At 31.2% G+C, this 18,533-nt stretch overlaps 2 protein-coding genes across 3 annotated transcripts in view; one reads left to right on the top strand and one right to left on the bottom strand.

Moving 5' to 3' along the window:
- Window positions 1–30: 30 nt before the first annotated feature.
- On the top strand, window positions 31–8,734 carry LOC148617851 (cyclin-dependent kinases regulatory subunit-like). The gene is made up of 4 exons (XM_088585453.1): window positions 31–95; window positions 3,641–3,699; window positions 4,922–5,049; window positions 5,723–8,734. Exons 2-4 carry the CDS (start codon window positions 3,641–3,643, stop codon window positions 5,809–5,811), a joined length of 276 nt encoding a protein of 91 aa, XP_088441579.1. The 5' UTR covers window positions 31–95; the 3' UTR covers window positions 5,812–8,734.
- A 649-nt stretch (window positions 8,735–9,383) lies between these two features.
- The window catches only part of LOC148617850 (nicastrin-like), a 29,203-nt gene continuing 20,053 nt past the window's right edge, over window positions 9,384–18,533 (bottom strand). Inside the window, exons 14-16 of one of the 2 annotated variants that reach the window (XM_088585449.1) lie at window positions 17,734–17,837; window positions 15,147–15,261; window positions 9,384–12,425 (exon numbers count right to left, since the gene is read on the bottom strand). In XM_088585449.1, the coding sequence (XP_088441575.1) occupies window positions 15,148–15,261; window positions 17,734–17,837 (218 nt within the window). In that variant the 3' untranslated portion in view covers window positions 9,384–12,425; window position 15,147. The remainder of the gene's footprint in view (window positions 12,426–15,146; window positions 15,262–17,733; window positions 17,838–18,533) is intronic. The other variant, XM_088585450.1, reaches the window with a different exon arrangement.

Below are 18,533 nucleotides of genomic sequence, written 5' to 3'. Positions count from 1 at the left end.
TCCTCTAGTGGGTCGTTTTGTCGTCTGCTCATTCTCAAGTTCAAGGATAAACAACCAAGTACCCACAAGATTTGACCGCCTTATCTGGTAGAAAGGTACTTATTTTAACATTTCCATTTATTTGATAAGTTAATCAGTAATATTGCATTCTTTTAGGAGCACTTTGTATAAGTATAAAACAAAACTGTTGGAAGTGCTTAAAAGTAGGCAAATATTCGATCAGTGCATCATGCATGTCTGACACCTCATTTAGAACAAGTATAAATGCATATGAAATTGAACTAGTTCTGGAGAAATGATTGTAAACCAATAATTGCCACCTTTGCAGTAAATAAAAGTGCCAAATGTTCATGATTGAGTTGAAGCATCTGGGAATGTGTTAAAACGTCTCTCAGAACATTGATTCGGATTTTTTTGTCACATGTACTGAATGTGTGGTTCCAAATTAATCCAGATTGTCCTGTTTAGCATAAAAACCACTGCAGTCTTAATTTCCTCAGACCATTCTACCCTCCATATTTTAATTTGGATATTGATATACCAGCATTCCAATATCTATACTCGACGTCACATACAACACATTTTCGAATTGAAGCACTACTTTTTAAACCGTCGGGACTTACTGCTAGAGTTGTCTCTCTTTTATTTAATCTGAAGATAGTTCGCATATATGCCTGACGTGTTAGTACCAACGAGTCGCTTATTAGCATAAATCATGCGTAACAAATCCTTACGGGAAAATCCCATACTAACATCCGCCATGTTGGTTTCTACGGTACGACTTATTTACAAACAAAGTTCGTAAGTTCCCGTCGAACTCCGGTGACAATCGTCTGCTTGATCAACTTCTCGGTATTGTATGTTGTTCGCGTAAAATAAATCCGAGATATCTGCAGTGTTCTAGGATTCCCATTTCCCGTCACCCGTGGAAAGTAATTTTTGAGGTCGGGAAAGTCATAATTTCATACCTACTGACCCGTGGGGAAGTAATTTTTAAAGTTCGGGATTGTTGAAAATGATATTAAGCTTTCCCATTACTCTCCGTTTATCTCTAAAATCATCCCCGGGGATTTTATTAAAGTAAAGCATCTTAAATTAGATCGTGAAGTTGACAAGTTTGTTATTTTGAATCGTTGTCTTAACAGCGCTTCTTTTAGTCATAACGGTCATTGCAGTAATACGCTTTCGAGACTTGATTACTAAAATTGCATCGTGACGGTAAAATCGGAAAATCCGGAATTAGTTTTTTTCAAAGGGGACTAAACATGTGAAGGGACATCAAATAAATCCAATCCTATCAGAGCCTAGAAAAAATCGTGAATTGGAACCAGAGGATAAATAAATGAATTTTAAATTGATTGTTTATTTACTTAAACTCTTTAAGTGCTAACTTTTAAAAGAAACAGACATGCCAGCTGCCCATTTTAGTCCATCGTTTGTTCAAAATCATGATTCAGCTTGTTTTCTCAAATCTATTTACAAAATAGTTACCTTCACTGTTATAAGCAAATCTGATTCTTAGAAAGGATTAGCACTTATAATATTTACCTTTAAATTTCAAATGTAGGGGAAAGTCAAACTGAAATGTGGGAAAGTGATTTTTTGTAAGCAACTTTCCCTTGGAAAGTTCAGTAGAGCAAAAAATCCTAGAACACTGATCTGAAATAACGCCGAAATGCATTCTGGGTTCTTCGGTTTTTGGACAAACCATTTAAACTTAAACAACATCTCCTAGCAACCCGATCGCTGTAAACATGGCCGACTTTTTACAATGTAAATATTGGCACCGAGAATTAAAATCTGACCGGAATTTAACGATTCAATGTTTAGGGAGAAGCCGTTTGGCTAAACGAATGAGCAAGTCATTTAAGACAATTTAAACGACGGTAGGTGTCAATAAAGTCGTAGAAAATATTTTTATTCAAAGTTTAACAGTATCTTATTTATGTGACGCCGAGTATACATGTAAATAAAAAGAGGAGGGTTCAAGGTCAGAGGAAATTTGGAATACACCCTGGGGTGCATGGGATTGGAAGGGACTAGGCATCATTCATCACATTCAAACTGAAAATGTCTCATTGCATTAAACTCTGAAAAATGTAATGTGTAAACACAAAAAGTGTACATGTATATATTGTAATGGGAGAGCATAATTTGACTTACAAAATTATACTCTGCCACCGAGAATTGAACCCTAGACTGCTTGGTGACAAGCCGATTCAGCTACTAAAGAATTCATCCTTTAGCCAAGTCAATTAACTGGTTATTTAAATCTCACTACCTTCTACAACGCAGGTAGTCCTTCCTGCTACAATATAATAAAAAAGTGCAATCACAAATTTGGATTTTTTTTTGTAACAAAGAATAGGGACATGCACATGTGAATCATACTTTATCAAGGTCAGGACAAGAGGTGTTTACTAACATATTCAAATCAGCTCAACATTACATGTACATACATATATGGAATAATCTTTTTATCATTTTACCTTTGTGATTTAATGTGTACCCTAAAAATTCATGTGTGTATTCAAAGTTCGATTCATATTTTAATATTGATTTAGGATAGAAACACAAAATTTTCCTCATGGAAGTGTACACTGTTTATAAAGCGTACTCATCAACTAAACTAGCTGCAGGTACATTTTAAGATGTAGTGTGGGAAACCAATGCTCGACAGCTCGCCAAATACTAGTAGATGTTTAATTTGGCGAGATCTCATTAGCTTACACTCGTCAATTTGGTGACCGTCATATGATTGGCAAGTTTCAAGGAAAGTTAACCAGCCAACAGGTTATTCAGTTAAACATCCCTGAACATCATACATTAAAAATGTGTTCCCTACATTTTAAGAAGTTTAGCTTGAATATGTAAAGTGAATTATGGCATGATATGCACAATTTTATTGACTTGTAAAGCAGTGTCTGCCATTTTAATTTCCGGTAAATGGGATGTGCCAAAACCAACACAACGATCCCGATGTTGTATTAGTAGTCAAACGAAATTATCTTGGTAATTTATGATATGTTACCTTGCAACTTAGTTGTTTTTTGTTGAAATAAAAATGAACAAGAACTAAATGATAAACATTTTCTTGTTTCATAATGATGAATCTGTTGAAATATAATTTATAAAATATGAGTTCAGAAATGGAGTATTTTTTACTGTAAAGTACATGAAAAACTTCAATGGGAGGGAATTTTCAAAAATGGAAAAGTTTTTGATAAACTTAAAAAGAAATGAAAAGATAGTTGAAGAAAGAAAAAGAAAGAAGATAATCAATTCCAAGAGAAAACAGATGATAGTACAGACAAAAAAAACAAAAACATTTGGCTAGTTGAATTTCTATTTGGCTACCAAGATCAATATTCCGCTAGCCAGAATGGCAAGTTGGGAAAAAAAATAGTTTCCCACACTGAGATGGGAGGGTCTATTATCAAACTGTCACCTCAATGACACCCTGAGTGGCAAACAGTTCGGTTGTAGAAAAACTCCAAATTCACCAAGCCAAAAAATATGAAAAAAATAATTAATGTAACAAAAGACACTGAACAATGTCCTTTCAGACTGATGACAATTGTGAATTGTCAACAATGAACCATATTGGGTGATAGCTTAATGTTTTCTCTTTGTCTTTCAGATGCCAGTGGATCAAATCTCTTACTCTGAAAAATATTATGATGATAAATATGAATACAGGTAAATCTTACAATACACATATTTACTATTTTGTATTTAGGTTATACATGTATGCTGGTGCATTTGTTATGTTTCACCATGTTTGTTCTTTTTCTATACTTACATGAGATTGTTTTGGTTTTTTTGTTGTTTTTTTTTTTTTTTTTTTTGCTGTTTTGATTAATCGATTATATGAAAAAATTATCAGCTAATATTTGACAAAATTTCACATGGTATGGCGAATTTTGATTGGGGGAAAATTAGTTATACACTTTTCTCAGCAACTACTAATTGCAATGTCTTGATATTAGGTATCCAGCATCAGGTATGGATCCCATATGAGGATCAATTTCAGGCCTGTTGGCCATCTACTTCCTGTTTAATGAAATTTTGCCATTTTTGTCTTTGACCAATTTTCAACTTCATTTATATCATGTATATTGTATGTCTCTCTAAACAGTGTCATGTTAAAGGAGAATACCATGTTATTGTGCAAGTCATAAATATAGAAAGTAATCTGTTAAATGTCCATGAAAATTAAATTGAAACAAAATTATTTCCTTTTCTTAACTAATTAATTGTGATTTATAAAAAGGGGAATTTGAATTTCCCACGCCTATGCTGCCCCATGATCGGTTCAGCTGTGACGTCAGGAAGTTGGTTTGTAAAGTGAAAGTAAATAGGTAATTGATTACGATGTCTGTTGAAATTGCAAATTCTGGAATTTTCCCCTATAATTCCAACCCAAAATAAACAGAAGAAGAGATTGATGCACAACATGTAAGCAAATGTCAGACAACTTTGACGAACAACAGGATTTGCAGCTAGAAGACTAGAGTATGTCTGAGGAAAATCTAACAGCTACTTCCTAGAATGTTCATGTTGCCGTCAAAAAACTTTTAGAATATTTCTCTTTTATCATTCAAGTAATTGTAAGCTTGACAAGACAATATGTTCTGGTGATTAGATAAACAGGATCATAGAAATTTTACGGGATATTATTTGTTTACATATTATTTGTAGTGCTTGTATCAGTACCAAACCGACTCAGTGACGTCATGAGCCAGTTGGAAGCTGTCGGTAAAAATCAGTTAATCAATGCATTAAAGATTATGTATTTTTGTTTACGTTGGTATGATTTATCATAAAAGCCTAAACTAAAAGGTGGTCTTTCCCTTTAATGTATGTATATGTTCTAATGAGGCTATGTTACTTTAATTAGTTATTCATTATTGTTATGTAGGCATGTTATACTGCCCCCTGACATTGCAAAGAAAGTTCCAAAGAACCATTTAATGACAGAATCGGAATGGAGAAATTTAGGAGTCCAACAGTCACCTGGATGGATTCACTATATGGTACATTCACCAGGTAACTTAGTAGCTAGATTCCAAAAAATCATATGTGTTTAGTTTTAAAATATTTAAAGAATTTCTGATTTCCATTGCAAATTGCATGTTTTCTTAGAGTGTCTAATTAAAAATCCAAAATCTCGCATATACTAGTTATTTGGTCATACGGTGAAGAACCTTCCTCCTCTATAAACGATTTTGCTTTGATTTAATAAAGTGCAATGGTTATTTTAAACTTTGAATGACATGCCAGAATTTACTATATTTTATTTGATATGCAAATATTAAAGTTCAAATCTTAAAAAGATATGAATTGAAAATACTAAAATACCTTTGACAGAATCAATGATTATATAACTGCAGTTTTCATATCTTAATTTGAACTTAGAATTGGGACAAATCTTAGGCCTTCAAGACTTGTATTTCTTCCCTTCTAGTAAAAATGTTTCAGTCAAACATTTCCAGGTAGTCAATTAACTGGTCAACATGTTTGCAGGGGTTCAAATTTCCTTTAAACAGCAGAAGGTCCCAGACTCTTTCAAGTTGGAATTCACTGGTCCATTGAAGGAAAACCACAACTTCGAACCCGTGGTTAGCATTCATCTTCCATCATTAATTAAGAAAACTCACCAAAAAAAATTCCTATCCTGACTCTAACAATCTTTGTATCTGTTCTACATTGTCTTTTACAGAGCCACATGTGTTACTGTTTAGAAGACCTGTACCAAGCAGTAACAGCATGACTATGAATGTCCAGGGAATAGCTACAAAGGTTCAGTGAAAACCAGCCATCAATGAACACTGATGGATCATTCTAATTCTATTTTCAGTACTAAATGAAGTGTTAATTTTTTTGTTTTTTTTTGTTTTTTTTTAAATCTTGCCATGAACTATTTTTGAGAATGGATAGGGCTTAATAAAATAATGTTTGCTTTTTCTTTAGATATACCATCATCTAATTTTATCAAGTAAAGGGACAGAAATTTATAGTTTTTAATTATGTTTTAAAAAATGGGCTATTGTTATAGTATTAAAACTTTTCAAGTAAATTCCTACACTTTGTAATAATAATTTAGGACTTTGTCATTAAATATTATGTATATATTAAAAACTTAAAAACATTAGGGAAGTATTCAATATGAAATAAATTCAAATTTCTTGTGCTATTACATGTATCTTTGGGTTGTTTACATGGAATGCCTAACTGCCATTTTAGGTAATCTTGAAGAAAATTCTTCCTGGTTAAACTGCTTACCAGACTAAATGTGTATGTAAAATTAATTAAACACATTGGAAGCAGTCTACTATACAACAGAAGTCTGCACCTTAAGGAAATGGCTGGAAGCCAGACATTTAAGGTTCGTGCTTGTAGCTACTGGGAGACTGCATTACTAGGGTGAGTTGACAATGTGTGGTACTTATAACTTTTTTGTACAGTGTACCAGTGTATACCTTGTGTAATATACATTGTAAGCATCAATACAAAATCTTTTATCTATCAGCAGTCATGCAAGACTTGTGCATCTCTCTCTTAATTTTCAGATTAAGGAAACTTTTACAGCCACAAGCCAGAATAACCAAAATAATCTAGTTGTTATATTCTGCCAATAGAAAGTGCAGAATTGTAGCCTGAACAGCAAATTTCAACTATTTTTCTTATATAATCAAACAAAATTTTACTGAATTTCAACTAGCCTGAGTAGATTTTTATTTGTCTCAGGCATATATATATATATATATCATTGTCAACTCATCCTTGCCTTATAATAAATGCCATTTGAAAAAAATGAAAAATGATATTTGTAAGATTTTGTTAAGATTCTGTATGTAAAGACACAATTGGCAATTGTGATGCAAGTTTAAAGATGTTATACATGTAGAGTTTTCTACCATGTATGCCTTTGCTAATTGTTTTGTTTTGTTTTTGGTTTTTTTTCGGTATTTCATTGTATTGTAAGATCTATATGTATTTTTGATTACATGCTACAAATCTTGTTCAGAGTTCAAATAATGATTGATCTTACAAGTCTTGTTCTGGTACAAACAAAAGTTGTATACTCTATTCTTTATGTATATTTTAATTGTACGATGTATTTGATCTTAAATCCTTGTGTGTTCAGAATTTGTTTTGATATTTTGTTTTGTTAAAGTATGTAATCATTTTAAGCACACTTTTTATTTGTTAACTGTCATCAGTTTTGTTTTTAAATGGTTTCTTACCTTGTGCAATTTTGTAATACTGCACCACTTAAAACATTTTCTGCTTCTTGCTCTGTAACTTTTGTTAAAATTCTTGGTTAATATTATGTGATTTGGTTGTTATTTTTGTCCGAAAATTTAAATTTGAATTATTCTTGATAAAGAGACTTCTGTGTTACTTTTCTCATGGACATACTAATATTTCCTTGTTCACTGAAGACCCATTGGTGGCCTTGAGCTGAAATTTTTCATCTGGATGGGGTTGATGTCTCTGACATACTCAACATATCCATCCTTATTACAAGACTGCCAGAATTGTTTTTTTATTTCAGGCATTAGATAAGTTCATCTAGGGTTCGCAAGTCTTGTTGTAGTTTCATTTTCCTTACCAGAATTTCTGTTGTAGAATTAGTAAATCTGATTATGATACACATTTTATTGTTTACTTCTGAGATCTCTAAACACTGCAGTACAATGAAAAATCGTCTGCTTATTGCTTTTCGTAACCTCTTGATCATGTTGAAATAGGTTTTAGTCATTTTTTCATCAGCATTTTTACACAGGAAGATGTTTTGCTGTTAATTTTTAATGCAACACTTAGTAAATGGCACATTTCCATGCATTTGAATGGTAGAATGGGACCTATTCTCTTGAAACCAAGGGGTCAAGTGACAAGACTTACTTACCTTATTGTTACACTTCCAATTGAGATACTTGTAATGGAAAAGCATGAATAAATTTGTAATTCTTATCTTCTAAGTAACGGTCAAGACCACTTGTGTTTTCAGCTTGACCATTCTTTAGAAATTATAAGTAAAATCTTTCATGCTTTTAATTGCTTGTGCACAAGTATTTCTAAAATTTTGTACTGTATCTGATTGTTTTCTTTAAGTATATATAGTCACTAAATTAATATACCTTTTTATCATGAGGTTGAATCAATGTTTTAAGAAAATAAGCGTGTGTGAACTTGACAAAAACTTAGATGTACATATTTGGTTTAAACCAGTAATATTCTCCACATAGGCTTGCCCTTTCTTAGCCTCATCCATATAGCAGTTTTGGCTAGTTAGTTCACTGTTATTTTCTTTGTTAATCTGTGGTGAAAAAATTGTTATTTTTTGTTCAGAAATTGACCTTTTTTCATCCAGACATGAACTTACATGAACTTTGCTGGTATTGTTTCAGTTTTTACTGTTATGATGCTCTTGTTAATGTAAATAATCATATTAAAATTTTCAAAATTTCTTAAGTGATTTAAAGTGCCTGTTAGGGCATCAATTTCTTACAACACATTTTCTTGTTGTTCTTAATACTTTGTTAGCCATTTTTTAAAGCTAAAATTTATCTACATAATTTGGTCAAGGTTTTTAGCTTAAATGAGTTTTTAGTATTAGTAAAAGACATTTTTTTTATATCGTAAGTTCTTTTAAATCTATACAGTTTAGTTTTAATGTTCCTGTAAAAAGTTGTGTTGTGTTTCAATAAACATATTTATTAGTGTTTTCTTTTGTCTAGTTAATTAACAGGCAATATCTCATTTTTCCTTGCATACTGGCTACTTTTGCTGAAGGGGGCTAAAGTTTTCAGTCAGCTCTGAAATACATATTGAGATGCAGACATTGAGACTTGTTAATTATGATCACCATAACATTGCCTATTCAAACTAAACAGACTGTGTTTGAATGTTCATGAATGATTTACTGCTTCTAAAGCTGGTTATATCGCATAGCTAAGTATTCTCAAGTAAAAAAAAAGATGGGGTAATACAAGAAGCTCCTAGATCCATAAATTGTGTAATGGCAAGTTAAAATCGTCAGCTATTGAAGGTTCACAGATGTTTGGTCATTGTGAGCTAAAATAGTGTCCAATAGCTTTGGTAAATGCCTGAATATAAACATGAGACAACAGAATACCATGTAGACTACAGTTTAAAACCATGACCAATGGTAAAATCTCGTGCTGTCAATAGAGCTTAGAAGTAGTATGAATTCAAATCACATCATTACAGCATATTGAAGACACTAACTACCAGTCAGGAGCATGTTTCACCAATTTTCCCCATTTTCATCTAAACCCCATATATTTAAGAGAAAAACATTGTGACACACCTCAAGGACACGAATTCAGTCTTGTCACAATAACAAATGCCCATGAATTTTATTTGTTTATTGTAACATTATCAATGAAGCACTAATCATTCATGGTATCATCATCATGAAACTGAAAACTGATGAATTAAAAAAAAGTACAATAACTTGGAATCCCTTGAGGACAGCATGAGTAAACAAGAACAAAATTCTACAAATTAATGAATAAACTACAGTACATATACATGTGTAAAAGTTGTTTTTTTTTTTTACAGTGGACTCAATATTGTTCTAACTAGATTAAAGAAACAAATTGTTGTTACAAGTAGACCCTTACTGTTCAGCAAAAAATTGTACCGGTAAATTGATTTCATGATGTCATTAATTTTAGATACATGAAGCTACATAGTCCCATAAAAAAAAAAACAGCCTATCACCATATCAAGTCTTTTTTTATTGAATTCTAAGCAAAGACATGCATCTTGAATGTGGTCAAATAATTTCTTCTAGGATACCAGGAAAGAAGAATTGAAGAAAATTACAGTTGACATTGACACAATTACAAACTACATGAATTGCATTGAAAATGGATTTCTATCAAGTCTTAAACTTTTCAATTATTGTTTAAGGAATTCACAATTCATTGCAGAAGTTTATCATTACAATTCTAAGGTTTTTAAGCACATGAATATTTGCAATATAAAGAATTACCAAGTAATTGTAACAACACATTCAAACTTTGTAAAACAATCATACATTTTCTCATTGAAATAAAAACCTCAAACAATTAATCTTCAATTTGTGTACATGTATGTATGAGGATAAATGTACATGCACCACTCATTATCCATGGTCAAAAATATAATTACACAAAAAAAACTTTCAGACTTCTTTCATATATACACTATACATCACTTATATTTAATTCCCATTAAAACTACAACTTTCAACAAACTAACATACAGTAAAAAAATAAATTATAAGTATAATTTACAATTATTTCATTACACCTTATTTTACATGCATAACAATACACAGCATTTACAATAATCTCAATAAGAATGATAATGAAAATCATGAAATGAGTTACAAGAAAAAGAGATGCTGAAAGACTTATGATGAAATAAACTTGCACTTAGAAATACTGGGACCATCATGCAATACTCAAGAGATGACCTTCTTGTACTTACGACAAATACCTCTGCATTACAATTTAGAAGATAATAAATACCGGGTATTTATGTGCCTATTTTCAATGTCATAACTTCTACAGAAGTCTCTCTCTGAATGGCTTCCTGATCAATGGCCATGTTGTAGTAGATAATAAAAGTGAAATACACAATAATTGATAAAAATCTTGATCTCGTGGCCCACATTACTGTGATTAACCTTTAACAGATTAAGTGTAAGCATACATTTAAAATATAAACTAATAAAATCCTGACGAAGTGCTTTTTAGAAAGTTCAAAAGGGCAATAACTTCAATTCAAACCATCATGTGCTATTGTCCATGGCATTGAATTTAAGTTTAGAAGATCTTATAATCTTTTAAAAAATGTTATCAAAAATCTGCAGGTAAAATTTAGGAATCATCACAAAATACAATCATTTCTAGTCAAGTGGAGTCGTGCAGATCTTGAGTATTTTAAGAAAAAAAAAGTCATTTCCGCTTACATATGGTCACTTAATGCAATATCTGTTATGAATTATAAGAGTACATTTATTTCAATCAATATTTCACAATCATGAGTTTGTTCTAAGAGTCACAAAAATAAATCAATGAAGCATGCCTGTTAACCCTTCAACAAAATCAATGAAGCATACCTGTTAACCCTTCAACAAAATCAAAGTAAAAAAAAAATTGAATTCTCCACATAAAAATGGAGATTTAGGTTAAAATCACTATATTTTTTGTGTAAATACTAAAGAATTGAATTTTTCTTAAAAATTTGTGTTAATATGAAAATCTCCCACAAGAGATAGTGTCGGTAAGGGAGAATGTTCTACATTAATTGTTCATAAAGTTAACATGTATGATGAAGGATATTGTATAACAGCACTCTGGAGTAATTCAACAATGAAAAAATTTCAGTTTCATACAAAAATGGGAAGTCTAAACAGAAACTAATGACATGAGATGTATTTTCATTTTGATCAGAGAGCATTTTTTACAAGCTCAATTATCTAAACCACATAAATATTAGAATAATAACTATTTCATGCTAATTTATGCTGGTACAACTATTATTGTTTCACTATGGCAGTTTCTTTAGCATCTGTCATATCTAAAAAGCAGTTTATTGAGACTATACAAATGTAATTAGATTCTTTAACAGTGTAATAAAATACCACAGAGCGGTAATTTTTTGCAGGGTTCTTACTATGGCATATTTTAGTGGTTTACAATAAATTCTGCAAAAAGTTAACTCAGTAAATTAGTGCAGCAATAAGCATCCGCCAAAATAAGAAACACCAAAATTGTTCATGTACAAGTGTACCTTTTCACCTTAAAATAACTAAATTTTACACCAACCAAAATAACCAACTATGTGGTAATAGGTTATATTACATACTCATTGGTTGAATATCTTTGATCAACCTTCCAAATCAACTTCGAACCACTGTTTTAAGTTTGACATTACTCATGGGTTATTTAAAGAAAGTTTGGAATAGAAAGGGAAAAGACAGCTTTCAAGATTAAGGCTTGTCAACTAAAGATTTGAAAAATCCCTGAGACAAGTTTTTTTCTGCGAATTGAGACTGAATTAATTGCTTTTGGTTAGGATTATATGTTGTAATAACCATTAAACTATCCAGACAAAAAAAACAAACAATTAATACTCCTGTTCTCTCTCATATAAGTACAATTACTCAAATATGTAAGTATTGTTTAAAACCCAATAAAATTCCACATGGAATGTGCTACAAACTGACCAGCAGCAATTTCAATCAAGACATTAAAAAGAATATACTGCGCCAGCACATTTTGACAGTACTACAATCTAATTCTACGTTGGGAAAACAAAATGTTCGCTCTGCCATTGATGAAGTAGGTCAAGGTCATGAATACCAATGTCATGATGACACCAACTGACAATGTCACAGTCTGAAAATAGAAAGGTCAATTGTTATTCTGTACTTAGATTTTGAAGTCTAACAAAAACACTGAATAATCTGAAGTAAGTGGTTCTATACTATTGTGAACGTACTTTAATTCGTGGATTAGGGAAAATACACAAGTTCATGGATTCTTGAATCCGGGGTTTTGAGGTTTTCAGAATTTGCATTTTGTTTCCCCACAAACAATAGTGCTTTCACGATTTCAAGTGCATATAGATGTGAAACCTGTATAAATCTAATCCTGAATAATCAAGACAACCATTTAAACCATGTATTTCTGTTGTGCAATACTGTGAAAGTATGTGAATGGTAAATCAGCCAAAACTGATTATATTCTTCAGTTAGAAAGGTTTTGGCTTAGACAATTTCCACAGCTGGCTTGTGTAATGATATGCAATTATACAATAAAATAATGCTTAAGTTTAACAAAGGACAGTGATTATAATTTGTTTTATATTACATACATGGGTATGCAGTATTTATTATTAAAGAAATGTGAACGTGGAGCTACTAGAAATTACAATTTCTGCTTTGAATACCTCCACTCAACCATCTATAGTAAACAGACATAGGAAAGCAGCAATTCTGGAAAAGGGGGGACATGGTAAGAGTCATCATGCAAAAAGCAATATACCAAAATACCAAAAAATCTAAGCAATCTCTACAAAAGAAGTAGAGAAATCTGTTATGAAAATTTTCATTAAGCACTTCCCCTCACTAATTGTTAAGTCTTGCAGAAAACAGGTAGTAGATAACTATGAATTTGGAAAGGGGAGACCCCGTACAAATCAGCATGCAAAAACAATACACCAAATATATCAAAAATCTCTCTTATAGAAGCTGATAAATCTGTTAAGAAAATTTCCATTAAAATATAATCTAAATAATCTGCATAGAAAAAAGGAATTAAATAACAAACAAACTTGAAAAGGGGATTTCATGCAAAAGCAATAAACCTAATATCTCATCATTCCCTCCTACAGACTCAAACAGACCCTGAGACATCAGTTAGAAAAATGTGTAACAGATGGATTGACAGACATACAAGGTGATTGCAATAAACTCTAATGACTGGGGGTATAATATTTTTTTTCATTAAACAGTGCTGCTTACACTTGCATTCAGACGAGTTGTTAAAGTCTCTTTCATGTTTGTCTTTTGTGAAATATTATAACTTTTTGATTATATCTTTCAATTAAACTTTTGATAATTATAGAAAATTGAAAGTTTTTTCACAGGAAAATGTTGTAATTATAATAAGGAGCAGGGGAAGATCCAGATTTTATAAAAAGAAAAAAAATGGGGGGGGGGGGGGTGATCCAGAAAGTGATAAAAGGGGAAGGAGTTCCAAGCTACCATTTGCTCATTTTGATAAAATCTTTTTGGACATAGTTAGATCAAATAAACAAAATGTTCCAACCAAAAAAAGGTATTAATAGAATGGTGAAAGAAAGGGGATGGCAAAATGTTTAAAATGGCCATACTTAGATCATGGATTTTGTTGAAAAATGAACAGCTGTTAAAAAAGAAGTTAAAAAAAATTTATTTATCTTTTCTCAAGTTACCATCTGGAAACTGTTGGAGGGTGGATTGAAGGACGAACAGGCAACTTTTCGGGGATATCACAGTTCATGTGGCAAGGTTTAAAAATGGTTCAAACCCCTGGAACCCTGTGGATCTTCAACATCAACCCACATGCTCATTGTTTAAAAGCTTTTGGTGGAGAGACTACATGTAACAAGCCCAAATTGCAAGTAAGTAAAGTAAAGTGAAAAAAAAAACCCTATCAAACCTTTTTTGCTTTTACTTATACTACCTACCAATATATTAATGTTAAATAGTTCATGCAAGTTCTACTCTACCTGAAAAGCATGCAATATACACATAGAAGAAAATACCAGAATCGAAAGAAAAAATGGTCAAAATGTCCATGCTGTAAAAGGTAAGAAAGAACTATTAAACTAAATAGATTATCTCCCTTTTGCAATGTAACCAGAACATCTGTACATAAGGATATGTATAACCCTTGAAGTTCAATATCAAATTGTATTAGACTAAAATAGGAAAAAAGCAAAAATTGAAGTCCATTAAAGGGCTTTTGACTTATTATCACAACTGGTGGATAGAAGAACAGTGTACAACACTCATCCTTCGAAAAAAGGGGGTATAAAAAAGGTCCTCTTTAGCTTTACTGCCTTGAAACAATTGGGTTCATTACAAGAAGATAATCTATTCTGTGAGCTTAACAGGACAAATTATGTATCACCAATAACTGTACCAGACATCTGCAGAGCATAATGATTTTGTTGGATTTTTTCTCATTCTTATAACCTATATGTACATATACATGTAACCCCTTATTTTTACAACACATGTTCAAATTTTATTTTAAATATAAGATTTTGAAGAAAAAAAATTTAAGACATAAAATTACGCCCTGCCAAGAATTAGAAAGTTACAAAATCAAAATACAAGTACTAATCCAAGTTCACATAATGATGAACGTGTAATCTAATTTACGAGAAGTATAAACACTCTTCATCACAGAACAAACATTTTTGAGTTTGGACAATAAAACGAAAATAAGCTCACGTGCAGAAATTGTCATAAATTCCTAGGTCACTTGATTCATTTGCAGGGCATATACATTATATACTACAGAAAAATGGTGAACAGTTATGTGTAACTATATTGTCAAAATGCAGACCTTATGTAGATTGTGCACTGTTTGTACTAAACAAAATGGACGCCTTCATGTTGATAAAATAGGCAGCGATCAATGAGATTACGAGAAGAACAAGTCCAGTGCACAGCAGTGCCACCTGTCAAGAAAATCAAATCAAAAATAGCCTTTAAAGTATGGTGCAAAATTACTCAGGAATTAACTAAATTTAAACTGCGTACATATCAAAAAGTTGGCAAAAAGTACAGTTTTGAGTTACATGACATTGCTAGTAGAAATAACAAAAAGCATTTCAGAAATGGCACATAAAAGAAACTTAAAACATGTATCTAGAGAAACAATACAAGTTTCTGAAAGGAATATGAAATGATGGTTTTTTCCTTTTTTTTTAAGATTAAAAAACATCAAGCAATAGGAAGTGGGAGTGGCCTATCAATAAAATCTGTCAAAAATGAACTAAATACTTATTTTACACATATAAAGCTCAACAAATCAACTGAAAACCAAAACGTACTTAAATATCTTCAAGAAAATACTTGTAGCATAGTTTGGTACTGTCAACTATGAATTTCATTTTATGGTTTTGTCTAAATATAATTTTTTTGGCATACTTAACAGTCTTATCATTGTTTTTACATATTTAACACATTGTCTACACAAATTAGTTGTGGATTTCTATGCTGTTAAATACTTATAATCCTTATGTTATCTTTATAATTTATGCACCAGAAATCCAAACGTAATCTTTCATTCTTGTCACTTTTACAATATTGCAAGAAATAGGAAACCTACACGCTATCTTTTTTTCCCATTTTTCCCAATCAATCTACTTTTTGTGCAGTTTTAAACTCACCATTCATTTTCTATTATTGAAAGTTTTTACGACAAATTCATATTCTCGTAACTGCTCTTAGCACAAAAAACAACAAAAAAAAAACAGTTGAAGAACTTCTAGGTTTTTACAGTTACCTTTTCAGGAAAGAATAAACATTTCATAAACAGTGAAAAGGAAATAATTGTCTCCCTTTACTTCTGTCATAAAACTGTATGAGAAAATAATCATAAGATTATTTATGTGTCACCAAAAATGATTTTTCTCCGATTTTTCACATAACATAACAAAAAACAAGGGAAAAACAGGTTTTTATGATTTATGTTTTTAATTTTTTAAACAATTTTACCAATTTTCATGATTGAAATGACTGCATACTAGATGCATTTACACTAATTACATTTAGAAAGTTGACAAGAAACATGGCCTTGTCACCCTCTACACGATTCTTAGATGGACTTGTCACTCTCTAGAACCACAAATGATTCTAAAATCTCACTATCACTCCAAATGTTTGATGGACATTTTTAAATATCTTTTCACGTACGAGTGATAGGGAAATACCTATCAACAAGATCAAAGGAAAAATGTAGAGATAACCAATAAAAATATTCCAGTGCTTTAATTCATGGGAAATATTTTGAATTTCACCACATCTTAACTTTCAATAAAAAAATAATATTTATGAAGAATTTGAATTTAACAAAACTGAAAAACAAATCCATGAAAATTGGTATCTAACATAGTGCACATAGGAAAAACAACAACATATGTTTTATATATGTTTTTAAACATATGTTTATGACCAGTATGGTAAGTATATGTTTTTCCTTCTATTAAAAATACATGAACTCCAAAATCATTGAAAAACCATACTCTTTTCATGTGTGAAATCCTTTTGAAAACATACAAACACCCATTTGATTTCCATGAATAATTCCTTAATTAGAAATATGTTTTTTGTGGTTGTCCTAAACATATGATAAACATGTTTTTCAGGTGTTTTCAAAACATATGAGAAACATATGTTGCTATTTTTCCTGTCTTTTTCATGGTAAACATATATTAGTAAATTCAAATCTAAGATTATAGGAAAATCAAAGGTTATTGTACCTTTTAATGCTACATATACTTCATACATAGAATAAACAAGAATCAGAACATGAAGGGTTACTAAAGCCTAGCTGATATTGCTTATTTTATCAGAGTTCTGAATTTGCAAACCCATGCTTTTCTATTCAAAATGGAATCATACAGATGCTCTATTTCTTGTTATGCTGAGAATAGCTGAAGTAACCCAAGGTTCTGTCATAGTGAATAATATTTGTGTGCAAAAGGAGAGATTTTCTTACATCATAATAATAAAATGCTTTGCAAGATGCAGCTTGATACAACCACAGAGGTCAAAACACTGAACAATGAGAACATGTATTGACACAACATAAATTTGATGCAGCTTTTAATTCGAATTGTATTTAATTTTTTTTTAAAAATTGGATCAGAATAAAAGTTACTGCACAAAAACTATGTGTCGACAGGTAATGAAGACAATGACAGCACCATACCATTATATGAATGCATTCTTTGTGTGGTTGTATAAAAATTTCAGAAAAAAAAATGAAGTAAGGGAGATAATCTGAAATGTTGAATAAGAATATATATGTAAAAAAAATAATTTGTTCAATTTAACTTACACAACCACAAACATATGAATGATGCAAAAAGAAACAGAAAATATATTTACTACAAATAGTATAGAACCTTAGATTAAAATATTACCTCTAAATGTTTGCTTGGAACCAGAAATATTCTCATACTGATAGAATCAGTCTGCCAGCTGCTCTCTGTCCACGCTGGATAATTACCCAAATCCCAGTTATAACCTGGAGAAATGTCATGGTAAATGGTGAGACAATTTTATAAGATGCTTGTAAATGTTATAATTTTCATGGTTTTAATTTTAGCTGATTTTCTCAAATGAATATATATAAAGATACTGATTTAAGCACTTTTGAAAAATTTCATAATAGTTAATTGTCAGTCCTTACAAGAATCAGACAGTAGGTGAAACATGGTAGAAAAAAAAACATCATTTTGATAGTGTAATTTGACTATTTGCACCATAAGAATCTAGAAAACAGACAAGATTTTCCATATCATGCTGAAACATTGAGTTAGAATTTCATTGAAATGCACTGAAAATGAACATTTCAAGGGCAGATAACCTCATTTTTCTAAGATTTTATTAAAAAATTTCTGAGCAAATCCAATGATGCATAGATCAAATAATGCTCTTTTCAAATAGAAAAAGCATCACAGTATTTTATTGTCGGATCTGTGGGTTTTTGACTTGATGTTTCATATTTTACTCATCCTGCCTGATTCTTACAAAGACCTGTTCTAAATTAGAACTGACATTTTGCCAAAAATGTCATGATCAATCATCAATGGTTTAGGTTTTGTAAAACAAGTTTAACCCCACCACAGACTACAGCCTGTCCACAGTCAGGTGTTGTTCATTAATGTGCCTTTTGTTGTTATTTTACTTTTTGTTTATTTGGATGAGGTGTCATTTTTCT

Source organism: Perna viridis, chromosome 5 (genome assembly GCF_037379345.1).
Source record: "Perna viridis isolate PV_CMFRI_1.1 ecotype Kerala chromosome 5, ASM3737934v1, whole genome shotgun sequence".
Lineage (NCBI taxonomy): Eukaryota > Metazoa > Mollusca > Bivalvia > Mytilida > Mytilidae > Perna > Perna viridis.
Note: the sequence above shows the minus strand (reverse complement) of the source record. Positions and strands in the feature narration are given on the sequence as shown.

Excerpts from the sequence above, each read along its gene's own strand:
- LOC148617851 (XM_088585453.1), top strand. The coding sequence starts at position 3,641 with ATGCCAGTGGATCAAATCTCTTACTCTGAAAAATATTATGATGATAAA. Across the intron at positions 3,700-4,921 it reads GATGATAAATATGAATACAG|GCATGTTATACTGCCCCCTG; the intron begins GTAAATCTTACA and ends ATTGTTATGTAG. Across the intron at positions 5,050-5,722 it reads CTATATGGTACATTCACCAG|AGCCACATGTGTTACTGTTT; the intron begins GTAACTTAGTAG and ends TGTCTTTTACAG.